Source organism: Syngnathoides biaculeatus, chromosome 20, assembly GCF_019802595.1.
Source record: "Syngnathoides biaculeatus isolate LvHL_M chromosome 20, ASM1980259v1, whole genome shotgun sequence".
Lineage (NCBI taxonomy): Eukaryota > Metazoa > Chordata > Actinopteri > Syngnathiformes > Syngnathidae > Syngnathoides > Syngnathoides biaculeatus.
In genome coordinates, this window is record NC_084659.1 from 1,931,994 (window position 1) to 1,959,355 (window position 27,362).

General features: G+C 41.4%; 1 protein-coding gene across 1 annotated transcript in view; it reads right to left on the reverse strand.

Annotated features, from left to right (window-relative positions):
* Positions 1-459: 459 nt before the first annotated feature.
* The window catches only part of LOC133493940 (uncharacterized), a 63,425-nt gene continuing 36,522 nt past the window's right edge, over positions 460-27,362 (reverse strand). The window contains exons 4-11 of the mRNA XM_061807947.1: positions 25,252-25,656; positions 21,842-21,950; positions 21,609-21,749; positions 21,444-21,528; positions 21,171-21,323; positions 17,379-17,453; positions 7,713-7,869; positions 460-3,561 (exon numbers count right to left, since the gene is read on the reverse strand). Of these exons, the coding sequence (XP_061663931.1) occupies positions 2,552-3,561; positions 7,713-7,869; positions 17,379-17,453; positions 21,171-21,323; positions 21,444-21,528; positions 21,609-21,749; positions 21,842-21,950; positions 25,252-25,656 (2,135 nt within the window). The 3' untranslated portion in view covers positions 460-2,551. The remainder of the gene's footprint in view (positions 3,562-7,712; positions 7,870-17,378; positions 17,454-21,170; positions 21,324-21,443; positions 21,529-21,608; positions 21,750-21,841; positions 21,951-25,251; positions 25,657-27,362) is intronic.

Here is a 27,362-nt window from a genome sequence, read left to right on the forward strand (position 1 = left end):
TCAACGGATTTGCAGCTTTCCCAGAAATGACAATTTCAGCTGAAAAAACTCAGAATTCTGTGAATCTACGGAAAATTCTCATCCCTGAACTAAGCAGGAAAAAGGCTTCTCCCCAGTGTCATTTGCTCTTACAAGCAAAGGTCTTCCCACACAGGACATTTCTATTGATTGTGGTCAGTGTGACAAATCAGTTTCAGACTTTTAAATCATATCATTATCTGAGTCAGGAGAGTGTGACCAAATGTCATCACAACCTGATAGTGGGGCGAAGAGGTCGTCTGCTTGTGGTCCTCCACAGTGCCCTAATTTGGAGATTTTCACTTCGGCCTTGTCACTTGAGCCATGTTTTGCTTGCTAGTGTGGGCCTTTTATTTTTGGAGGGTTGCCAGTGGAAAAAATACATTTTAATTCTCTTTAATGGGGAAAATGGATTTGATGTACAAGCAGATGGAGTAAGCCTCAATGTATTTTATTCAGGATCACAAACTCATTTTAGACTCAAAAGTCATTCTTTCCAGTGTTTCAGTCAGTGATTCACTTATTTGATATTGACATCACTAAAATACTGAACAAAATGCATGCATAGTCAGGAAAATGAAAAATACATTTTGGAGCAACTGGTAAACAACTAATTCCCTTTCCCTTTTGAATGCCTCTTTTTCATCAACAAAATAGAACATTAAAAAGCACTGGAAATGCTGGTGTGGGAAAAGGAATCTTCCATTCTGTGGCAGAAATTCATCATATTTTTACACATGTAGTTGTCAGGTGGAATCCTGACCTTCAAAATTAAAACCTTTCCGGAAATAAAAAAAAAACAAAATACAGCTTGCTTGATTTTTTTTTTAAACACTGCTTTGTTCAAATTGGTAGTGTATCATACATTGATGTCATATATTGTTTCATCGCATGAAAAATAGCTAGTACCCCCAAAATTATGTTCCCTCACAAATTTATCCTGCTTAAAAAAAACAACAAAATAAATTTATGGATTTGGATGGAAAAGGACGTTATGCTAAAAATGACAAACATGACAGGGTATCACTTCCTTCCAAGGCTCACCCAAAAAAATGTAGCTTCATGTCCCCAAACTGTCAGTCATCGCCAAAACATATCGTCTTTCTACTCTATTGTACTTTGCTTATTACTACTACTTAATAATTTTTTCAATGACTAGCCCGATATTTTCACTTTTATGGCTCAGATAAGCTCAAATCAGATAAACTGCTCTTTGGGACGAGACCTTTGTTACGGGTCGAAGATACAATAAAAGCTGGTACACAATACAAGAAGGTTGGTTCTCAGTCAATAAAGTAAATAAATTTACACCTTTACATTAAAATCTTTTTGATCATTGCTTTTCTCACATGTTCACTTGTGTGTCTTAACCTGACACAGTAATCCCTCTTTACTTCACGCTTCACTTATTGCAGATCCAGTGCATCACGTTTATTTTTCACCTCCTTCCCAATAATGCGCTCATGATATTTCATTTTTTTAAAGCGATAACATTTTTTGATCATCTAGTGACAATACCATCTCAGCATTGTCCCCTAGCGAAAGCTTCCTCCGCGACACCCAAGAAGTGGTATTGCCGCGGGCATTTTTTTCCTTCTATGGATCCAGCGGGAGGAATTGGCTCCTATTTGGGATCCAGCGAGAGGAATCAACCACTTTGTACAGCAAATTGCATGGGCACTGTGTTACCTACTGGGATGTCCTCCAGGTCTCCAGACAGGGCACTTTTCTCTTTGTTGGACCCTGCATCGTGTTTTACCACGGATGAGAAAAGCCATTTTTGGAAGAGGACCGCTACGTGTACTTCTTCAAGCACCGTGTTTATAATCATGATGTTGCAATGCTGCAGGTAAGTTCGCTCACCTGAGAGAGAGAGAGAGAGAGAGAGGGAGAGAGAGAGAGAGAGAGAGACAAAGAGAGCGCGAGAGAGAGAGAGAGAGATAGAGAGCTTCCCAACGATGGTCAGGTGACTGTTGCAGGAAAGATTAACAAAGGTTTTATAATTAAAGATTGTTAGAATTATTGTAAATACATTTATTATGGATTTTCTACAAAGCCAAAGTATTATCCTTGGATGCACAGTCCCCACACAGGTGTACCAGCCGACCCCTGATCTCCCGAGAAGTGGCCAATGACAAGTTCACCAACACACACACATTGTTATCAAAGAATGTGCCTTTGTCAACTTGCTTCCTCACCCCTCCCTCTTGACCTTGTGTGCTTTCAAAACAAATATGAAAAAAAGTGTGCGAAACGTTGGTTCAGAACGGGGTTGGAGACTGTTACTGTCTAGTCTCTTACGTTCTCCTCATGAGACAGAAGTCAGGTGATAAATCTGACAAAGACTTAAGTAAATACACATAGTGTTGTAAATTTAGTCTCCAATATCTAAAGTATAAATACTGTTTACATACAGTACTTTAATAATTCTGGTACCCAGATACGCATTCATGAAAATTCCTTGCGCGTGGGTGGTGGGTGATTGTGTGTGTGTGTGTGTTGTGGGGTGGGCTGCTTCTCAGTGTTTCACATTTCACGGGGGGTTCTGGTCCCCATTAACCAAAGAAAAAGAGGGATTACTGTACTTAATGTTTGACCAAAGTGACCAGGCGAAAAGTTTACTGATGTGTGTTCTTGTGTGTCTTTTTAAACTTTTATTCACAGAGAATCTTTGGCCACATTCTGAGCAGGAAAAAGGCTTCTCACCAGTGTGTGTTCTTGTGTGTATTTTTAAGGTTTCTTTCCGAGAGAATCTTTGACCACAAACTGAACAGGAAAAGGGTTTCTCACCACTGTGTGTTCTTGTGTGTACTTTTAAGTGTCCCTTTCGAGAGAATCTTTGACCACATACTGAGCAGGAAAAAGGTTTCTCACCAGTGTGTGTTCTTGTGTGTCTTTTTAAATCTCCCTTCTGAATAAATCTTTGGCCACAAACTGAGCAGGAAAAGGGTTTCTCACCTGTGTGTGTTCTTGTGTGAATTTTTAAATTTCCCTTCTGAGTGAATCTCTGATCACAAACTGTGCAAGAAAAACGTTTCTCACCAGTGTGTGTTCTTGTGTGTCTTTTTAAATCTCCCTTCTGAGTGAATCTTTGACCACAAACTGAGCAGGAAAAAGGTTGCTCAGCAGTGTGTTTTTTCATGTGTTTGAAATTTCTCATAGTAGCAAATGTTTTCCTACACCAAGAACATTTACAGCATTTGTTGGCAGTGTGACATTTCCTATCACCTTCTGACTGTTTATCATTATCATCATCATCATTGTGACCGTCTGTTTGTGATCCTTCCCTGTTGCATTCTCGATCACTTGAGCTGTTCCTGCAACGAGGCACTGCCACTTGTGTCTCCTCACTTTGACCATCTTTACTCCTCAAATGGACACTAGTGGATGCAACCTGGATGACTACCTCCTGCTCTTCCTCTTTCATATGGAGGATTTCTTCCTCCTCTTCTTTAATGCATTGAACCCATTCACCCTGTTCTTCCTCTTTGATGTGACCAGACACAGACTGCTGCCAGCCTGGATGAAGATATTCACTAACATCTGCAAGACATAAGACAAACACAAAGTGGTTAAATCTCATTTGTTCACAAGATTTATCTGTGACTGCATAATGCAGAGAAGGAAGGAATGGGGTGCTATTACTCAGTAACTCACAATTGTGGCAGATCACTGAATGAATGATTTTTGTTATGACGGGGGACAAACGTTTAGTATGGAAGAAAGTCCAAGTTGGGTTGGTTTTAGCCACAAGTATAAAAAAAATCCATTGCTGAAATGGGGAAATAATTTACATGGTCCATAATTCCAAAACAAATTATCTTAATAGATTTTTAGGCCATCTAGTGATGAGCCAGAAATTTGAAATGGAGGGTGTTACGTATAATGTGGTTGGAGGCCCCGTAGCTCAGTGGTTAGAGCACTGGCTTGGTAAACCAGGGGTTGTGGGTTCATATCCCACTGGGGACTCCACTCCCTGAGAAGGGTTGTGTCAGGAAGGGCATCTGGCGTAAAAATTGTGCCAAACATATATGTGCGTTCATCTGAGATGACACGCTGTGGCGACCCCGAAAGGGACAAGCCGAAAGAAACTTAACTTGAGAGCGGAGGTAGAAGCACGCAGGTGGAATATATTTTGTGCAGACGATGTAATCTGAAGGAGGTTACTGACTGTAAAGTAGTGGTAGGGGAGAGTGTAGCTCGACAGCATAGGATGGTGGTGTGTAGGATGACTCTGGTGGTGGCTAGGAAGATTAAGAAGACAAAGGTAGAGCAGAGAACCATGTGGTGGAAGTTGAGAAAGGAAGAAAGTTGTGCGGCCTTTCGGAAAGAGGTGAGACAGGCTCTCGATGGACAGCAGAAGCTCCCGGAAGACTGGACTACGACAGCCAAGGTAATCAGAGAGACTGGCAGGAGAGTACTTGGTGTGTCTTCATGTAGGAAAGGGGATAAGGAGACTTGGTGGTGGAACGCCAAAAAACAGTAAGTCATACAAGGAAAGAGATTAGTGAAGAAGAATTGAGACACTGAGAAGATTGGAGAGAGGTGGAAGGAGTACATTGAGATGCGACATAGGACAAAGATAGAGGTGGCAAAGGCTAAACAAAAGGCAGATGACGTCATGTACACCAGGTTGGACACTTAAGAAGGAGAAAAGGATCTCTACAGGTTGGCCAGATAGAGGGATAGAGATGGGAAGGATGTGCAGCAGGTAAGGGTGATTAAGGATAGAGATGGAAATGTGTTGAGTGGTGCCAGTAGTGTGCTAAATAGATGGAAAGAATACTTTGGGAAGTTGATGAATTAAGAAAATGAGAGAAGGAAGCGTTGAAGAGGCAAGTGTGAGGGACAAAGAAGTGGCAATGATTAGTAAGGGGAAGTTAGAAAGGCACTACAAATGGTGAAAAATGGAAAGGCAGTTGGTCCTGATGACATACAGGTGGAGGTATGGAAGCAACTTGGAGAGATCGCTGTGGAGTTTTTGACCAAGTTATTCAACAGAATACTAGCGAGCGAAAAGATGCCTGAAGAATGGAGGAATAGTGTATTAGTTCCCATTCCATTTTTAAGAACAAAAGCAATGTTCAGAGCTGTGGAAACTATAGAGGAATAAAGATGATGAGCCATACAATGAAGTTATGGGAAAGAGTAGTGGAGGCTAGACTCAGGACAGAAGTAAGTATCTGCGAGCAACAGTATGGTTTAATGACTAGAAAGAGTACCACAGATTCACTATTTGCATTGAGGATGCTCGTGGAAAAGTACAGCGAAGGTCAGAAGGAGCTACATTGTGTCTTTGTGGATCTAGAGAAAGCCAAGGACAGAGTACAAAGAGAGGAACTGTGGTACTGCATGCGCAAGTCGTGTGGTGGTGGTGAGGGAAGATATGAGGGCAGTTGGGGTTGGAGAAGAAGATGCAGGAGATAGGCTAAGATGGAAAAAGATGACACAGTGTGGCGACCCCTAACGGGACAAGCCGAAAGGAGGAGGAGGAGGAGAAGAAGAAGAAGAAGCAGAAGAAGGAGAAGAAGAAGAAGAAGAAAAAGAAGAATTCAGTCTTAGTGTATTATTAACAGTCACGTTGGAAACGGTGATCCCAGCTCTTTTTAGGTCATTGACTAAGTCCTGTCCCGTGGTCCTGGGATGATTCCTCACCTTTCTAAGAATCATTGAGACCCCATAAGGTGATATCTTGCAAGGGGCTCCACTCCGATTGAGATTGACCGTCATGTTTCGCTTCTTCCATTTTCTAATGATTGCGCCAACAGTGGACCTTTTTTCACCAAGCTGCTTGGCAATTTCTTCGTAACAATTTTCAGGTGTGTAGAGTTGTACAATTTTGTCTCTGGTGTCCTTGGACAGCTCTTTAGTTTTGGCCATGTTACAAGTTTGACTCTTTCTGATTGGATGGGGTGGACAGGTGTCTTTATACACTAACGACCTCCCACAGGTGCATCTGATTCAGGATAATACATGGAGCGGAGGTGGACTTTTAAAGGTGGACTTACAGGTCTTTAAATGTCAGAATTCTAGCTGATGGACAGGTGTTCAAATACTTATTTGCAGCTGTATAACACAAAATAAATTGTTACAAAAAAATCATACATTGTGATTTCTGGATATCTCTTTTTAGATTATCTCTCTCAAAGTGGACATACACCTACGATGAAAATTTCAGACCCCTCCATGATTTCTATGTGGGAGACCTTGCAATATAGCACTGTGTTCAAATACTGATTTTCTTCACTGACCTATAGACCTCGTGCACCTACGTCATCAAATCACGTCACTGGCCGGAAGTGTTGGTCAAGCAAAGCGTTGCTCAATGCTCAGTAGGTTGGAGACGACACGGAAATATGTCTTGTTGTGTGACGTCCAGAGTCTTGTCCGATACTGTCAGACATTTGGAAGGTTAAAATAAACGACGGTACGTTGAAAAATTAGATAAACTCGGCATAGAGGACCTGTATTTAATGCCGAAATTGAAGTTTTCACCGATAAGAAATTGGACTATTAATTCGCTTCTGCTTGTCTTGGACAACTGGATATACAAATGTATCTGGTGAGTAAGTCGTCGTGATTTACACAGAAAAGTTTGAAAGTGTATAAAAGTCTGGATGCAAACAAATACTTTTTTGGTTGATCTGTTCTCATCAGGAATAAATCCCACATAGTGACGGTTTTGATGGCTTGTGAATGAGAAAGTGTGTCAGGCGACACGTTAACCTTTGCCGGAATCCAACGATTTTTTCAGCTCGTATTCAATACAAATACAAATATTTAAACAAATGACCCCTGGTTTTCAACAAACTCGTATTCATTAATTATGGTTGAAAAAAAGATGACGGTTGACGACTTGTGAACGCGGAAGTGTGTTCGGCGCCACATTAACCTTTGCCGGAATCCATCGATCCTTTCAGATAGTATTCAATACAAATACCAATATTTGAATAAATAACCCCTAGTTTTACACAAACTCACATTGAGTAACTATGATTGAAGTAAACCTCTGTGACAGTTTTTTTTTAACACGCATTGTTCTCAAATGAGCCAACTTGGCATGATAAATACTTTTTGGTAATTTGAGATTGAGATGAATAATTCCTATGTGAAATGAAGTGATTGCTACACAGGCGTGTGTGTATTTTGGTTGGGCACCATCCATCGTGTTTAATTGCCGAAATCCATCAATATTTTCTGGCCGAGCAGCTCTGTTTGACCACCAATATCATGTGCACGGGCCCTCTCTCTCTCTCCTCTGTCTCTGTCTCTGTCTCTGTCTCTGTCTCTGTCTCTGTCTCTGTCTCTCTCTCTCTCTCTCTCTCTCTCTCTCTGCTCTCTCTCTCTCTCTCTCTCTCTCTCTCTCTCTCTCTCTCTCTCTCTCTCTCGTCTCTCTCTCTCTCTCTCTCTCTCTCTCTCTCTCTCTCTCTCTCTCTCTCTCTCTCTCTCTATATATATATATACATATACACATTGTGTATATATATATATATATGTCCACTTTCATCATAAGGGTGGTGGGTGTGTTGGAGCCCATCACACTTGAGTTCAGGGGAATGCCTGACTCCACCCTTAACTGGTCTTTAGTCAGTCGCAGGGCGTATGTTAATAATGTTACGTGGAATGCATCATCGAATCAGGCTCATAACTAAGAATATCATTCAAATGAGAATGCATGCAAAAACAGAACTAACCTGCTCTGCGTTGGACAATTTGAGGCTGCAGATTGAACACAGCGTCCCGTAGTTGACGTTGTGGCTCCTCCTCCCTTTTTGGTCCACAAACTTTTTTCGTGTACTCTCCTGTTGTTCTTGCACACATCTTCACACGACGATTACAACACTTTCTGCTCTACAAAAGAGGGATGAGAAAATCAAGTGAAAATCGGACCCAGTCTCACCTTCCTCGTGAGAAGGCATGTTGGTAGAATTGAGGAGGTCTTTGAAGTATTCTCCCCACCGACTCACAACATCCCAACTTGAGGTCGGCAGCACCCCATCCCCACTATACACAGTGTTGACGGTGCACTGCTTCCCCCTCCTGAGACGCCGGACCAGAATTTCCTCAAAGCCGTCCTGAAGTCGTTCTCCATGGCCTCACCGAACTCCTCCCATAACCGAATTTTTGCCTCAGCGACCACTGAAGCTGCATTCCGCTTGGCCAGCCGATACCTATCACCTGCCTTGGGAGTCCCACAGCCCAGAAATGCCCGATAGGACTCCTTCAGCTTGACAGCATCCCTCACTGTTGGTGTCCACCAATCTGTTAGTGGGTTGCCGCCACAACAGGCACCGACCACCTTACGCCCACAGGTCCAGTCGGATTCAATGTCACCCGCCTCCTCTGGGACGTGAGCAAAGTTCTTTCAGAGGTGGGAGTTCAAATTCCTTCAGGGGAATCTGCCACCCGTTCCAAGCAGACCCTCACAATACATTTGGGCCTGCCATGTCGGACTGGCATCTTCCCCCACCATCGGAGCCAATTCACACCAGGTGGTGATCAGTTGACAGCTCCGCCCCTCTCTTCACCCAGGTCCGATGACACGACCACAAAGTCTATCATCGAACTGTGACCTATGGTGTTCCTGGTGCCAAGTAGACATGTGAACACCCTTATGCCTCAACATTGTGTTTGTTATGGACAATCCGTGATGAGTACAGAAGTCCAGTAACAGAACACCACTTAAGTTCTGATCGGGGGGGGGGGGGGGGGGGGGTTCTTCCCAATCACGCCCTTCCATGTCTCACTGTCATTGCCCACGTGGGCATTGAAGTCCCATTGCAGAATGATGGCGCCATCCAGTACTCGCTCTAAGGACTCCAAAAAGGGTGGGTACTCTGCACTGCTGTTTGGTGCATAAACACAAACAACAGTTAGGACCCATCCCCCTACCTGCAGGCGGAGGGAGGCTCCCATCTCATCCACTGGGGTAAACTCCAACGTACAGGCCCCGAGCCGGGGGAAAATAAGTATACTCACACCTGCTGCGCGTCTCTTATCTGTCGGCAACTGCAGAGTGGAAAAGAGTCCAACCTCTCTCAAGAGGAGTGGTGCCAGAGCCCAAGTGGTGAGTAGAGGCAAGACCTCACGCACCAACTTGGGTTCCTTCCGAGCCAAAAGGTGACATTCCATGTCCCTAGACCTAGTTTCTGTAGCCGGGGATCGGATCGCCATGGTCCCCGCCTTTGGCCACCGCTCAGCTCACATTGCACCTGACCCCTACAGCCCCTCTCACAGGTGGTGAGCCCATGGGAAGGGGGACCCATGTTAACCTTTCGGGCTGTGCCTGGGCGAGCCCCATGGGTGCAGGCCCAGCCACAAGGCACTCGCCTTCGAGCTCCACCTCCAGGCATAGCTCCTGAGGGGGCCCCTGGTGACCCGCGTCCAGACAAAGGCAATTTTTGTAGTCATCATAGGGGTTTTGGAGTCGTATACTTTCTCTGGTACCTCAAATAGGACCCGTTTGCCATGGGTGACCCTAACAGGGGCACAAAGCCCCAGACAACTTAGCTCCTAGGATCAGAGACATACACAAGCCCCTCCACCACGATAAGGTCACGACTCGAGGAGGGGATTTCAAGATTCAGATTTGGATATTATGAGTGAAACAGTACATCCATCCATTTTCCGACCCGCTTATCCTCACAAGGGTCACGGGAAGCTAAAGCCTATTCCAGCTGTCATCGGGCAGAGTAAACCCTGAACTTCTTGCCAGCCAGTTGCAGGGCAAGTATAAACAATCTTTCACAGTTACATTCACACCTATGGGCAATTTAGTGTATTCAATTAACCTACCATGCATGTTTTTAGCAGTAGTAGTCGCTGATCCAAAGAATGACATGATGGATCAGCTCTGCAAAATACATTGACTCCCTGTTGCAGTCTTTGACAGTATATAGTATTTGAATCCAAAAGCTAGTTTATTTTCATATAGTACAATTTATCTGGCTTTAGACGATCAGGATTTTTGGGGCTGATCGATCCCATGAGTCCTTTAAATAACTTGTTAATTTACTGTATATTCTGGTACCCTTAATTGTTCAAAAATATATATATTGACAATAAATAATGTATCTATGTTCATCAATTTATGCCAGCGAGGAATAGTGACAGAACAATTTAATGCTTTTCTATTTGGTAGCAGTAAGTACATACAGCAATTATTGTACTTGTCGATACTTTTGTGGCATTTTAATTCTTGGCTGCACAAAAGTTGGAATTCGCTGTTCTGCTCTTATCATGTGCTCAACAAAATAGTACCATGTTTACAAACAACTGTGAGCACGAGCATTAGGTATGTAGTGTTTCACAAAAAACATAAAAAATATCATCAAAAAAAAAAAAAAAAAAAAAATCACTGGAAAAAAATATCAAAATGTCCAGATTTTTAAAATTATGTCAAGATGTACCAGAAGAAAAATCAGTCTGAATACTCTTCAATTGCACAAAACTATTACATTAACCCCTCTCTACTTTGCACATCACCCTTAGTGGATTCAGTGCATTGCGAATATCTGAGCCCCACCCTCCCAAAAAAAAAAAAAAGAAAAAAAAAATCCAGATCACTGCGTACCAATGACCCATGACATGGACCAATGAAGCCAAAAATAAATAAATGAATCCGCCTGCATACATTAGTTCAGTACTGTAGCGGGAAGCCGCATTGATAGGGTAATAATGCGGCATCCCCATTGAGACAACAAGGAGCTATGAAGCCAAAAAAAAAAAAAAAAAAAAATGCACTTACCTACCTACCTGGCGGTTTTTCACTTTTCACGGGTGGGTCTCTATCTAATTAATTACTGTACTGTAAAATCAATCGTCAATGTCTTTATCATTTTAGGCCTCCTTCTCAAATTAATTTTTTTATGCGTAGTTTGCCCATGTTAATGTTTAAGAAACTGTAAATATCAGGAAAATACAATCGAAGTGGATGTTAAAATGCTATTGCTCAAAATTCTGTACTTGAAATTTATACTTCTATTGTATAGACTGATATCTAGTAAAGATGACATCTTTGAATAATCCCACCTTTTGCATGATACCTTACCCACATAAGAATTGTTGACCATATATCACTGGTATTTTCCCAGATATTGTTGTCAAAGATTCCAAAAGAGTAGCTTTTAGGGGGAGGTCTTACAAATTCAGGCATCTATGGATTAAGTCAATTTTACTCTGCAGCCCCAAACATCACATTTTAAGCATAATTATTTTCAGCCAAATCCATCCAGGAGTTCCTGAGGTACAGTATACTGGTACTAGTGAAATTTTGTAATTGTGTTACAAAATGTCTGTTAACATGGCAACCAACGTGATGTTTTCAAGTTTTTTATTTTTTAAACATTATGGGTTCATATATAATGTAAAAATTTCAATGTTAGCTTTATTATGTCCCGGTTGAAATGTACCTGCTACTCTGGTCTCTTCTTCTTTTTCTTCATCTGTAGAATAATATAAAAAGGACGAATTTCAAACTGCTGAGAATAAGACAAAGATATAATTCTCAAAATCTCTCTTTACGTTTATTGACACACCAACTTCTCTATTTTCTGACACTGATTTATTTTTTGTGATGCATCTAAGTACACGTTTAATTAACAATTGAAAAATTATTAAATAGCCTTGCATATCTTAAAAATAGAATTCTGTTCAGTAGCATTACTCTGTATGAGATATTTGTTTCCAAAAAGTCACAGAAAATGAAATGTTCACACTTTTGGTGTGTCTTACGTCCTCACAATGGAAGTGGGATGAAATAGAAAGGTTTGCTGACGTTTCATTCTACCAGAAAATCCCACGGACAATTAAAAACTAACCCTAGTATGATAAATATCAAATATGTCTTACCTCGATAAGTAGTAAGTTGTTTTCATTCGTTTTTCTTACAGTTCGCCACATAAATAGCTTTTCATAAGCCTTGTCGCTTCTGCAGCAAGCTATGTTTTAGATGATGCATTCACTTCCACCAAGGAAATCAGAGGACCGCAAATCTCATGTTGAAGGGAAATTTAGATAACTCGCAAATTCGACGCTTGAGATTCAAAAATATTATCTGAAGCTAAAGAAACGTATATAGTTCACACCAACATCACCAACTGCGACAATCGTTCATTTTAGTATAAATAAACATGGTCACTTACATGTCAATCCATGTAGTTCTCTACCTTCCGTACTAATTGAAAGCAACACCTCATGCAGGTGCATTCCCCTCCCCCACAAGTGTCTACAAACTTCCAAAAGCAGTCACAGCAACTCTCCCCTCCCCCACTTCGGCTTGACCATTGTTGGGAAGCTGTTTGTTACAGTTGCTCTGAAGAGTCTCAAGGTACTTGCAGAGACAATCTACCCCGAATCTCAGTATGGCTTGCGTCCCAACAGGTCCACCATCAATGTGGTCTTCTCCCTCAGATAGCTGCAGGAGAAATGCAGAGAGCAAACACTGGCACTTTTTGTACCTTCATAAACCCGACGAAGGCCTTACAGTCAGCAGGGATGGTATCTTCAAGATCCTGCCAAAAAATATGGTGCCCACCTGGGCTGCTATACATCATTAAATCCTTCCACAATGACATGACTGACACAGTCGTCTTCGATAGCTCAATCTCCGAGTCTTAAGATCAAGAGCGGTGTGAAACAGTGGTGTGTCTTCGCTCCAACACTCTTCTGAATATTTTTTTGGTGTCCTGTTGAATCCCGCCTTTGGATAAGCCACTTAGGGCATCTATATTTGAACAAGATCAGACAGCAAACTCTATAACCTCTCCCGGCTCAAGGCCAAGTCCAAGGTCCAGCAGAAATGTCTCCGTGATCATCTTTTCGTGGACGACGCAGCAATTACGACCAAAACGGCAGAGGAGCTTCAAGTGCTCATGGACTGCCTTATCTAAACACATGAGGCTTTTGGGTTGACAATCAGCTGTAAGAAAACGCAAGTCATGGGGCAGGATATAGGCTCTCCACCCGAAATTAGACTCTCTAAACGCCTTTGAATACCTGCATCGTACAATCTCTGATTCTCTAGACCCAGAGCTCGAGAGATGCATCTGCAAAGCTGTTACTACAATGGCTAGACTCAAGTTTGGAGAAACACCAAGACGACAGAGCACACTCAAGTCCAAGCCTGTGTCGTGAGCACTCTCGTCTATGGAAATGAGGCAGACAATGACAACCAAACAGGAGCACGAGTTTAGCGCCTTCCACGTGTCCTGTCTCCAAAGACATCCTGCGCATCACCTGCCAAGACAAGGTGACAAACACCAGTGTACTGAATGGAGCCATGGTTCCCAGCATGTACAATCTGCTTAAATAGAAGCGCATGGAGGACAGAGGAATTCTAAAGGACCTACTCGATAGAGAGCTGGCACAAGAACCCGCCCCTCAGCCAGACCCAAACTCTGCTTCAAGGATGTCTGCAAGAGAGACCTGTAAGCCCTTGAAATTAATTTAGACACCTGGGAGGCCACTGACCTTTTAGACTTAGGAAGGTCACACACAACCGAAATTCAGAACACTAACCAAGCATAATGTGTTGATGAACATTTTCACATTTAAACCCTATTTCAAAATAGGTTCATGAGATTTTGGAAATTAAGTCTCAAAATGGGTCCTTGTGGGAGTGACCTTCCACACGGAGGAAGGTCACACATCTTTGAAATTTGGAACACTCACTGTGCGTAACATGTTAATGCACAGCATCAAATTTTAGTCCCTTGCTCAATGCGTTCATGAGGTATTGGAAATAACACATCAAAATTGGGCCCAGTTGAGATGACCTTTCATATTTGGGAAGCTCAAACGCATTTGAAATCCAAAGCACTGGCCACACATGCTATGCTATTGAGAATCACGCTTAAAAAACAGGCCTAGTGACGTTGACCTTCATATACTTGGAAAGGTCACACGGATTTGCAATTCGGAACACTCATCGTGCCTGATGTGTCGATGCACAATCTCAATTTACTGGTCTCTATCTCAAATTGTTCATGAGATATTGAGAATTATAATTAAAAAACAGGCCGAGTGACGTTTACCTTCATACTTGGGAAGGTCACACACGTGTGCAATTCAGAACACTCATCGCGCATAATTTGTCGATGTGCCACCTCAATTTTCAGGCCTCTATCTCAAAACGTTCATGGGATATTGAGAATTATGCTTAAAAAACAGACCTAGTGACGTTGACCTTCATACTTAGGAAGGTCTCACGTGTTTGCAATTCAGAACACTCATCACGCATAATGTGTCGATGTGCCACCTCAATTTTCAGGCCTCTATTTCAGTATGTTCATGGGATATTGAGAATTATGCTTAAAAAACAGACCTAGTGACGTTGATTTTCATACTTAGGAAGGTCTCACGTGTTTCCAATTCAGAACAATAATTGCGCATGATGTGTCGATTTACAATCTAAATTTTCAGGTCTCTCGGTCAATAAGTTCATAAGATATTGAGAATTATGCTTAAAAAACACGCCTAGTGACATTGACCTTCATACGTAGGAAGGTCACACACGTTTGCAATTCAGAACACTCATCGCGCATGATATGTTGATGCATAATCTCAATTTTAAGGCCTCTATCTCAATACATTAAGAATTAGGCTAAAAAAAAGGCCTTAGTAGCTGTGACCTTTCATGCGATGACCCTTCATAGTTGGGAAGGTCACATGCGTTCGCAATTCGGAACACTCATCGCGCATGGTGTGCCGATGCACAATCTCAATTTTCTGGCCTCTCACTCAATGCGCTCATGAGCTATTGAGAATTACGCTTAAAAACAGGCCTAGTGACGTTGACCTTCATACTCGGGAAGGTCACACGCGCACACGCGTTCGCAATTCGGAACACTCAATGCGCATGATGCGTCGATGCACAATCTTCATTTTCAGGCCTCTATCCCAATACATTCATGAGCTATTGAGAATTACGCTTAAAAAAGGCCTTAGTGCCGGTGACCTTTCATACTTGGCAAGGTCACACACGTTCACAATTCGGAACACTCATCACACATGATGTGTCCATGCTCCATCTCCATTTTCAAGCCTCGAGCTCAATGCGTACATGAGATACTGAGAATCACGTTTCAAAAACGGGTACAGATGGCTACCCAAAACAAAAATGTCACAAAATAACACAATTGATACAATTAAAACCGTGTAAAAAAATTAAAGTGCAAATGACAAAAGTGGAGAATAGTCAACCCCTTTGTCTCCTCTCATCAGAGGTCCTGTTCCAAGCACGTTCATACAAAAGTCGTACTGCCCCTCCTTTTTTTCTTACACTTTGATTTAAAAGCTTTTATGATCATAGTGCATCTCCATTTTATTCCAGGCTAACTCAAATGTGTCTTACTTTTAATAGGAGCTACAGGATCCATGACATTTTACATTTCCTAGTTTGTGATACAGCTGTGGTCTGCATAAACTTAGTGCTGGGCCTCTTATTTTAGTACGTTTTCACACTTAGACACATTGGTTGGCTGAATATTTGAGAGAAGCTGTAATTTAAAAAACACAAACAAATGGCTGAGTCCTGAATATCAACAATATCTATCAATGTATCTATCTATCTATCTATCTGAATAGTATTTAATGACTCACACTTGCAATATTATTATAATAAACGTGTCGCTTTCTTGCCGGCTCGCGGCCGAAGCGTAACCAGACTGTGTTTGCACAAAGATATGCCCTATATTTGATTTTTAATACACGTCTCGTATAAATGAATGAGACGTTATTCGCTAGCATAACATTGCTACGTGTGAACGATTGACACACTTATTCTTTGTTGAGCGATATTTAGCGATGATCGGACTGCACAAACGTGTCGCTTTCTTGCCGGCTCGCGGCCGAAGCTTAACCAGACTGTTTGCACGGAGATATGCCCTATATTTGATTTTCAATACACGTCTCGTATAAATGAATGAGACGTTCTTTGCTAGCATAACATTGCTACGTGTGAATGATTGAATGAAATCAGAAGCATGGCGTCTCTCTCAGTTAAGAATGTATTGTATTTAGAATCTATAATATATCGTTGATTTGAATGAAATCCGAAGCATGGAGTCTGTATCAGTTAAGAATGTATTGTATTGTATTGTATTTGCCATTTTTACTGTTTGTCTTACGTCAGCGCACGTGGCGTGACGTCACTTTAGGAGGCGTGGTTAAGTGCCCTGTACGGAGGGGTCAATTCTATGGGGCTTCGAGGTCACATGACTGAAACAGCCAATCAGAAAATTCCATGGCCTTGACCAATCAGAAAATTGAATTGAATTTCGCCTGTAGTACCCAAAAGTGCCACAGGGGACGAGTGTACTCAGGTTTCTAGCTCTCTGAGGACATTCTCTGAAATGTTTACAGAACATTTATTAGGACGAATGGAGCTCATTTAAGCATTATCTTTGTGAGGACCAGCACGCACACGCACACACACACAGTTGGCTTCCGGTCCCCGAACTGGTGACAACAAAGCGAAGAAGCTCCGACCTGCACAACCGTTCAATACTAAATCCTGCTGAATTTGGACCGAATATTGTGAGTCCTCAACGTGGGACACCCATGGTGATGACTTCAGTGGACTAAAATCATCATCTGTATAATCTTCGTACCCAAATTGGAGCCGTATCCATTCGCGTTGAAGCTGTGCGGCCTAGCCTAGCCTAGCTTGGTAACATCAAGTAACGTATGTAATCAAATATTTGCTGAGGAAGTAAACATCAATAGTGAGTACTTCAACGACCTGCAAAACCTATGTTTCGTATACAATGAGGACCATGAATACTTAGTACTTACTAACTTACTTATACCAATTTAAACATGCTTATAGGCCCGGCCCACCTTAGCTTAGCTGGCTAACAACAAGTAGCGTTTGAGAACAAATCGTGCTGTTGAAGAAACATAACAGAAACAGAACGTGTGTAACTTCATAACGTGTACGAACTAAACAACTGGTACAACGAGGGACATGAAGACTTCTAGGAAATTTAACAAGTCTTACGTTAGTACCCAAATACGAGCCGTATTGTTCACGTTGAGGCTCCTCGGACCAAGTTAGCTTAGCGCGCTAACAACCTTACCTAATCCCTTACATCCACATAGCCTTTGAATCGTCATATCCATTATATTTTCACACAAGTAATATGTGATTTGTGTAACTTATGTACCTTTTATCTGACTTAAACTTTAACATAGATTAAATAGTATGTAAATTGTGTATCTTATGTGTTGACTTTGTATATTTGATTGCTTTTATCTGACTTTAACATAGACTAGGTAGTGTGTAAATTGTGTATCTTACGTGCTGACTTTATTTAATTGCTTGTTTTTGTCTATCTGCAGCCCGAAGGTGTGTACAATACCTGTGTGTTCTGTAGGCCGGTCCAAAGCCCGGATAAATGCAGAGGGTTGCGGCAGGAAGGGCATCCAGCGTGAAACTGTGCCAAACAAATATGAGCGTTCATCAAATGACTTCTATAACAGATAAAAGCTCACTGACAATGTCCGAGACCTGATGTGCTGTTGGTTTTCACAACAGATGAGACAGATATTCAAAGAGATAATTCTATAGAATACCCGCTGAAAAGACTAGAAAAGATCGATGGATTTCGGCAATTAAACGTGATGAATGGTGCCCAACCAAAATCACACGCCTGTGTTGCAATCACTTCATTTCAGGTAGGAATTATTTTTCTCAATCTCAAATTCCCAAGAAGGATTTATCATGCCAAGTTGACTCATTTGAAGAAATAAATAAACCATCTGTCGCAGAGAGTTTTACGGAGGGTCATGTGTTGACCTGGGGATGACAACAACATGTATGGAGTGCACTGACTGGATTCTTCTTCTTCTTCTTTTCCTTTCAGCTTGTCCCGTTTTCAACGTACCGTCGTTTATTTTAACCTTCCAAATGTCTGACAGTATCGGACAAGACTCTGGACGTCACACGACAAGACATATTTCCGTGTTGTCTCCAACCGACTGAGCATTGAGCAACGCTTTGCTTGACCAACACTTCCGGCCAGTGACGTGATTTGATGACGTAGGTGCACGAGGTCTATACAGTGAAGAAAATCAGTATTTGAACACCCTGCTATATTGCAAGGTCTCCCACATAGAAATCATGGAGGGGTCTGAAATTTTCATTGTAGGTGTATGTCCACTTTGAGAGAGATAATCTAAAAAGAGAAATCCAGAAATCACAATGTATGATTTTTTTGTAACGATTTATTTTGTGTTATACAGCTGCAAATAAGTATTTGAACACCTGTCTATCAGCTAGAATTCTGACCCCCAAAAACCTGTTAGTCCACCTGTAGTCCACCTCCACTCCATGTATTATCCTGAATCAGATGCACCTGTGTGAGGTCATTTGGTGCATAAAGACACCTGTCCACCCGATACAATCAGAAAGAGTCAAACTTGTAACATGGCCAAAACCAAAGAGCTGTCCAAGGACATCAGAGACAAAATTTTACAACTCTACACACCTGAAAAGGGTTACGAAGAAATTGCCAAGCAGCTTGGTGAAAAAAGGTCCACTGTTGGCGCAATCATTAGAAAATGGAAGAAGCGAAACATGACGGTCAATCTCAATCGGAGTGGAGCCCCTTGCAAGATATCACCTTATGGGGTCTCAGTGATTCTTAGAAAGGTGAGGAATCATCCCAGGACCACGGGACAGGACTTGGTCAATGACCTGAAAAGAGCTGGGATCACCGTTTCCAACCTGACTGTTAATAATACACTAAGACTGAATTCTTCTTCTTCTTCTCCTCCTCCTCCTTTCGGCTTGTCCCGTTAGGGGTCGCCACATTGTGTCATCTTTTTCCATCTTAGCCTATCTCCTGCATCTTCCTCTGTAACCCCAACTCCCCTCATGTCTTCCCGCACCACATCCATAAAACTTCTCTTTGGTCTTCGTCTCGCTCTTTTGCCTGGCAGCTCCATCCTCAGCATCCTTCTACCAATATACTCACTCTCTCGCCTCTGAACATGTCCAAACCATCGTAGTCTGCTCTCTCGAATCTTGTCTCCAAAACATCCAACTTTGGCTGTCCCCCTAATGAGCTCTCATGTCTCCATCTTTCTAATTGTTCCTCTGCATGCTCCCTGCTTTCACTGGATATCACAATATCATCTGCGAACATCATGGTCCAAGGGGATTCAAGTCTAACCTCATCTGTCAGCATATCCATTACCACTGCAAACAGGAAGGGGCTCAGAGCTGATCCCTGATGCAGTCCCACCCCCACCTTAAATTCTTCTGTCACACTATAAGAACAAATTGGGACGAAATATGTTGGTGTAAGGTTTCGCATACTTTAATATGATACAGCTTGGAAGCAGGCAACAAAACGTTAAGTATTCTAGTTAACTATTGCTAGCGGTTTTATGTAAACATGCTACCATTCTGTCGTGTCATGGTCTCAGGTTTCAGTGTGGGGAACTGACTTAATTACGAGAAAGTAATAGGGATCGTAAGTCTCACCCCCGCCATTTTGAAAAACCCACTTCCGGTGGCAAACACACGGATCTGCACATTGCTGCTGTAGACACTGGTAGGCGCTTAGCTGGCTGCGATCACCCCTAGGACCTTTGTACCCTCCACAATATTGAAATAGTGTAAAACGGGTGTTCAATGCGTAGATCACGATGCAGTCTTGGTCGATCGCGAGGCGGCGTGCCAAAAAAAAAAATTAATAAAAAAAGTCAGCCAATGTTCCCTCTAAACTCCGCGCATGTGCAATTGTGCACCGCTGATGCAGTCTCTTCGCATATATTCTGCGTTGCGCGCAAAAAAAATTATCCAATGCTAACTGAAAGTATAGTATACAGCTATTCAGTTTGTGGCATGTTCAATGTGATTGAATGAGTGAGGGATGACTGGTTGTGACATCCAATCGCACAATTCACATACGTACTGTAAAAAATGAAAAGAAGCAGCCACTGGTTTCTTTTAGGACGCACATGGAACATTCTCTATCAACGACCGCTGCTCCACCACACTTTCGTTTTCCTAGTTTACCTTACACCCCCCCCCCATTCTTGCTCTTAAAGACGTACACTCATAATTACAAATGTTACAGTACTTACGCAGCCCATCAATGTGTTTCATAATGACATAATGTCCACCACCACTGCTTTAGTTCGCAACAGAGTCTGGGCAGCGTAGAGCAAAGACGAGCTAATGCTGCTTAAGTTTAGTTTCGATATTAATGGAGAAAGTTAAAAAAGAAAAGCTGTTGTTTGAAGATGCAATGACTGTCAGAGTATGTAAGTAAAGAAAAAGTGGTTGAACTTGACTAGATTTTCTCTTTTCGAGTGGGAAAGATCTAGTGTCAAGCCAAAGTAGAGAGTGCAGGATGAGATGGTGTGTCATTTTGAAATTCCACCTTGGCACAGCCTGACCCAAGACTGCTTGAAAAGTAGATCTTGGGGTATAAATGTCTGGGCACCCCTGGTTTAAAACAAATTCCAAACAAGCTGATTTGCTTGTCTGATGCCAGTTCATCACGTCATAAACATAATGCCCATGGAAAAGGGGATTTACACACCTTTTGTCCCCCCCCCACACATTCTACCGAAGCCCACTGGTTATCCCTGCAGGCTTCATGTATCTTTCCTTTCTCTCATACTTATACAATACAGACGAATTTTTATTATCAGATCAATCTCAGTGATGGATACAGCGTCACCACCTCCTGTGAATGTGTCTTGCAGAATTCACAGTGTCATCATGCAACTCTGTTGTATGGGTGAGATTTTTCACAACGAAAGCAATGACAGGAAAATGACCAGTAACAAATTACACATAAAAAGCTGCAGCACATGAAAATATTTTTCATTAGAAATGTGTCTATAGATACGTGATATAATTAAATGTAATATATACGTAAACTTTTGTTATTTGAAACTTGCTAGCAGGTACAAATGCAAGAGCAAAACAGATGATAAATGTGCATGGCTGAAGCATCCAAAGTCAACGAAGACAAACATTAAAATATTAGATTACTTGTTCCCACCCAGCATGCCTAACTATGAGTACAAAGGCAACAAAAGAAAAATTTTGAAAAAATTAGAATGGTCTCTTTGGATACATATTACATACGTGGACATTCGAATGTTAAGTCATTGTACATCATTATTTTTACCTTTTTTTCTCTGTCCTTTATGTCGGAGAGAGACATGGGTTTGCGCTTTTCACATTCAAGCATGAGGTCCTCAACATTTTTCTGAAGTACTTTAACTTCCAGACATCTAGATGAGCAAGCTGTTGAGGCATAGGTGTGATCTTCATGTGCATGCTAATCAAGGAAAAGTGCAAACAGGCATATAAATGTTTAATTACTCTTTATGTCTTTCTGGGCAAAGATTAAAAAATGTGAAGCACATATGGAAATCGATGATATATGATAATAGAATACATCATCAGCTGTCTGGACATGTTCATCTTCCAGCTGCTGACTATTTGTTGCCATCTCATGGACAAATGTCTCCGATTCCTCCTGACTGGTGAAGATAGCCAAACAATCCGATTTCAATATGTTATCACCACACAGCTGCCATTTGTAAAAATGTCTGTCCAATACCTGCGCTTTCCTGGATCAGCGGAGTCTATCCATTTTTCGAGGATGTGCGGAAAGTACACTGGGTCATTTTCCATCAAGCCATCTTTGAAGTGACAACTACGAAGGCGATCATTGGGCTGTGTTGGTTGTCTGTCAGATCGTCTATGGAATACAAAATTGAAATGGTTTGTCATAAACATGAACATCCCAATTATAACATGCATACATCTGTACAAACATGATAACGTGCCAACCTGCACAATCTTGCCCACAAAGTTTGCTTTTTCCGTGGAAATCTGTAAAACCTGCAATCCTCTCCCCCACTTCTGTGGTAGCACCCATATGCAAAACAGGTTACCATTTCTGAAAAACAAATGTTTAAAAATATATATTTTTTAATTGTTTTCCCAACCATTCAATCTGTGTAGAACTAAAGTCATCCTTGTAGTTGAAAACACAAGATCGTTTTTTACTTTGTGAAGGTACAAAAAAATCCATGAGTGAAGGTGATATGGAACGAAGGTTTTGTGTTTCTTTCTTCTCACAAACATGGACTACTCCAACTAAAAACAAGTTATGACAAAAAGATAGTTATTACAAACCTTTTTGGAGCTCAAATTATCCCCAATTATGACAAATGTGTATTCGTTCACCAATGTTCAAAACATTTTATTTTTGTAGCTGCTCTCATCCGGATTTGTTTTCAAAATCTCGTTAAATCTTGCAAACGAGCTTACGCTCCCTTTTTAATTATTGTAAATTAGCCCCCATTCTTTCTGTTTTATAACGTTGATTTGACCTGAAAAACACAGCAGTAAATTCAAATATTTTTGGAATCAAGGTAAGTACTATTGAAACATCTTACGACACACTAACAAACAAAAATGTCACAAAAATTCCCATAATTAATTGCTGTATTTAGTGCCTTCAAATAGAAGACCATTAATTTGTTCTATCCCTCACTTTGCCTCACAGGCATAAAAAGATGAACAAAGATGGATTATTTCCTGTAAATATAATGTTTGGAGTAATTAAGTTCACAAGTGTATATATACTATAAATGAACAGGTAATTTAAATAGCAATAACTCATTGCTTCATCTTGTTACCGGATCGTTATTTTTATTTTATTATTTTTTTAACTCTATAATCAGCCCTAAATGTTTTGAAGAGGAAACCGGAGTGCCCGCAGAAAACCCACACAGTCACGGGGATATCTCATAATCCACAATTCACAACATTCGTTTCAAATTCAGGAAGATTGACTGAAAGCCTCCTGCCGCATAGCCAGAAGGAAAAGGATTAGTCAGGAACCCTTAGACCGCTAATACTTAAGTGACAGACCACGGCGCCAACTGAAGTCAAGACAGCCCTTTAAAATGAAAGCAAATCTTCATCCTAGAGGGACGTCAATGCTCCGGGATTAAAATACTGTAATTCAAACCATATGACCTCTGGTATAACCCAACCAGTTCATTACTGAGACGAACTCAACTCAGCAACCAGCAAGGTTCATTTGAATCTTGATATGCATTAAAATTTCAAGTTTATTTGAAATCTATATACATAACTGCACGTACAGGGAGTCCTCGGGCTAAAACGTACTCGACCTACAACATTTTCGATTTTACGACGCCTGTGTCTCGTCCGCCATTTTGTCCCTAGTACCATGGTTTGCAATGACCATGGAAACAAAGCCTAACATCATAAAATGATCAAGAGAAAAGGAGTAACACCGACTGACATCGGTAAAGACTTGGGCTTCAGTCAGCCGACCATGGCGAACATTATTTAGGACAAAGCCCGTATCTTAGCACCTGTGAAGGGTTTCGCCCCTATGATGGATACAGTGAGCATGAAGAATTTTTTTTTTTGTGGAAAAAAAAAAAAGCAACGTTCTTCGATCGTTGGTGAGATGGAAAGATTACTTACATGATGGATTGAGAATCATAATCACCGTATAATATATAACGCATAATATCAGACAAAGTTCATTAAAGTAAAAAAAGCACTGCATATTTTCCCAACTTTGAAAGAGCAGAAAGGCAAGGGCCTGGAGGAATTTATCACCGTAAACAAAGGCTACCTGGACTTGCTTCCTTCACAATAGCTAAGCGCAGCCTCCCCTCAATCTTCGTCGTTCACCTCTCACAATAATGGGAACTGTAGCATGTTTTTTTTTTTAAATATATTTTTGTTTTTTTTTATACAAAGTACCCACACTCACCCATTTTCTGAGCCGGTTATCCTCACGAGGGTTGCGGGAGTGCTGGAGCCAATCCCAGCTGTCATTGTAAATGTTGACTTCAACGATGAAATCCAACTTATGTGGAAATTCAGTGATGTAGCCAATGTAGAATGGATCTTGGTCATAGACCAAGGATTCTCTGTACTTTAATTTTACACATTTTCATTAAAAGCTTCTTGATTATGACTTTTCCTACTGGCACATTTGCGTGTCCGAGCCTGATACTTCAACCTCAAACTGAGCAGGAAAAAGTTTATTACCAGTGTGGTTTCTTGTGTATATTTTTAAAGGAAAACTCCGGTGTTTTGGAGTAACAATGTATCCAATCGGTCACGTAATGTGTATGCTATCTTGATAGTGTGATGTTAAATCCTCTCTCATTTAACAGTGTTTTGAGAAGATTTTTATCGACAATTACGAATTTTCAGGTGCACCGTCATTTTTGCGAATCACATGACCTACGTGCGCTGATGTGACGTGTTACGTCCCATTCCAAATACTTGATTACATAGAACACCATTATGCCCAGTGCTGATTTCTTGGATTTTTCCTCATCTAATGAAGAAATAGTAGTATCAGTTGAGCAGGAAGATGGGGGAGCCGTGAGCTCCCTCCCCGTGGAGTCTCCAAGTCATTCCGCCTGAAAAACCATCCGAATATTCAACATTATTTACAGCCACAGGTTCAAATCTATATGGAAGCATTCCTCCGTCTTCCCGGTCAACCATTACTGCTATTTCTTATTCAGACCAGGACATTCCACAAATTGAGCACAAAAAAGGCTTCTCACCAATGTGTGTTCTTGTGTGTATTTTTTATTGGTCTTTCTGAGAAGCTTTCACCACAAAATGAGCATGAAAACCTCATAGATTTATCATAAAAATAAAACTTGTAATTTCTATTAAAAATATAGATATATTTTCATAGGAAAACTCTCATCCTGGATAAAACAAAGGAATAGTGATGGAGTGACATTTAGTGACGTTTTCCCAAATAACTATTTTGGCCTCAAACAGATTTTATCTTTGGTTTCATTCTAGAATACTGTAGTGTCCTCTTTTTTTTTTTTTTAACTACAGAGGTTTGAACTTTGAGTGTTTAAACAAGAGAAATGTGAGAAAATGTTAATGCCTGAGAAAAATTAAAAAAGTGCTAAGTGTTTTAACAGCCTGAAAACATCCCAGTCCTCAGAACTGTGAGGCCAACGCGCTACAGCTGCGCCACCATGCTGCTGCCTTAAAATATAAATTAAAAAAATATTGTAAACGAACAAAATGGAAAAAAATAGGAAACAAAAAAAAATACTTGTATACTTAAGTCCCTGCATGTAAGGGCCCGTAATTCAAAAGTGCGCACAAACATGTACAGATACGCATGTGGACAATCAATTTGTTTTCAGTGTGACATGTTACATCACCTTCACATTGTTCATCATCATCATCACCGTCAGGAGACTCTGATCTCAGGTCATCATGATCTGATAGTGGTGCTAAGAGTGCACTGAGATGTGATCCTCTGTTCTGGTCTCCATCACTTTCTCTTCTCATGTGTTGACTTAAACTGCTGCTTGGAGGCTCCGCCCCTCTGCTCTCCTCACTTGGACCTTCATCGTCACTCTTCATAGGGAGACCAGTCAATGGAAACTTGCTGGTATCCTCCTCGTTTTCCTGTTTGATGTGGGGCCTCTTTTCTTCCTCCTCTTTTTTAATTGAAATCGGCCCCTCTTCCTCTTTGATGCGGTGCACCTCCTCTTCCTCAATGTCCTCTTTAATCTGAAGAGGATCAGGCTCCTGCCACTTAATTCGAAGAGCTTCAGTGATGTCTGCAACATAAAAAGAACCACACATGGTTTGGTAAACATTTTCTTGCGCGACTTTGATGTTGTGTATTATGGTTTAGCTTTATGTTTAAGGTTAATGGGAAAATCAGAGGAGTTTGATATATAGCAATAAAATTGGGCAGGCCAACATCTAAAATAAAATACAAAAATGAGTGGGACTGGATTACTGCCAGAAGGGGCGTAGCTTGGTCACCACTTTGGGCGGTGCCACCTCTTGCACTTTGTCACAGCTGTTGCACATTCAGCATGCTAATTAATCGTGTATTTATGTTGGAGTTTAGATCACAGGCATTTGCCAGTTCATTGAGTTGCACTGTGTTACTGTGTGCGGAAACTCCTTCTGCAATAAAACCCGCTGGACATTATATGCCGTGGTCTCGCAGTCATGCATTTGGGTTCTTCCCCACACCGATGGCACGTGACAGAAAAGTAACATTAATAAAAGTTTTTAAGGACGATACAGTGGAGTCTGAATACTCCCAGTTTCACATTTATAAAGCTTTCTATATAGTTTTTTTTTTTTGCGTGTAACAGTGGCCTCTTTTAAAAATAATTTTTGCAGCAGTAAATACAAAAATCCAGAGTTAAAAATAATGGGTTGCGGATCCATCCCTTGGTTGGTTGTACGGGAGGGGGAAGAGTCAAATCGGCCACACCAACAACCCACCAGACAACGCAGAGCTGGGCAGTGCACGAGACTGGAAGCTGCTGGCAGACCACAACAAGAAGCTCTGCTTTCCATCTGAGATTGCAACTACCAACCTATGACCAAAAGAGTGCTTTGGTCTGCCTCTCTCAAGCTCGTCTACATCATCGAGCTCACAGTGCCCTGGGACGGGACAGTCAAGGAGGCGTATGAGCGGAAGCAGTTGAGGTATGCAGGACTTGCAGCCAAAGTGCAACACCAAGGCTGGAGAGCAGAGGTACGCCTGGTGGAAGTTGGCTGCAGAGTGTTTATAGACTCTTCAACATCCAGGCTCCTCAGAGAGTTGGGAGTCCGAGGGAAGGCCCATCGGGAGGCTGTCAGAGATTTTTCCAAGGCGGTGATAAAGACCAGCCAGTGGCTGTGGATAAAGAGGAAAGACCCCAATTGGGCCTTTAGGAGAGATTGATGGCAGCTAGGAGGAGAACCTGGGACGCTGGGATTCACTGCTGAACCGTCTCGAGAGCCTATCAGCAAAACACTTAATGATGGAAGGAAGCCCACTTGAAACACGTAGGGTGCCATCACTTATTTGAACATCCCACAGAGCCTCATAGGAGCCGAAATATGCATGAATAGAGGGATATTAACATCTAGTGCTACATATTACATATAATGGGGAAAATGGATTTGATGTACAAAATAATGGAGACAGTCTCACTGGTTGAAGTGTATTTTATTCAGGATCACTTACACTTTACCACCAAAGGTCAAAGTTTTTGTATTTCAATCAATTATTCACTTACTTCATATTGACATCACGAAAATATTGGACAAAATGCATGCATACTCAAAATACATTTTGGAGCAATTGGGAAGTAAATTCCCATTTGTACACTCCTTTTTCATCAACAAAATCCAACAAAATCACAAATGACAACAGGGCAACAAGTATCACTTTCTTGCAAACCTCACTGAAGAAATGTGGCTTCATGTCCCCCCCAAAAATACTGTATATGTAGACATTTCTTTGAAGGCAGCTTAA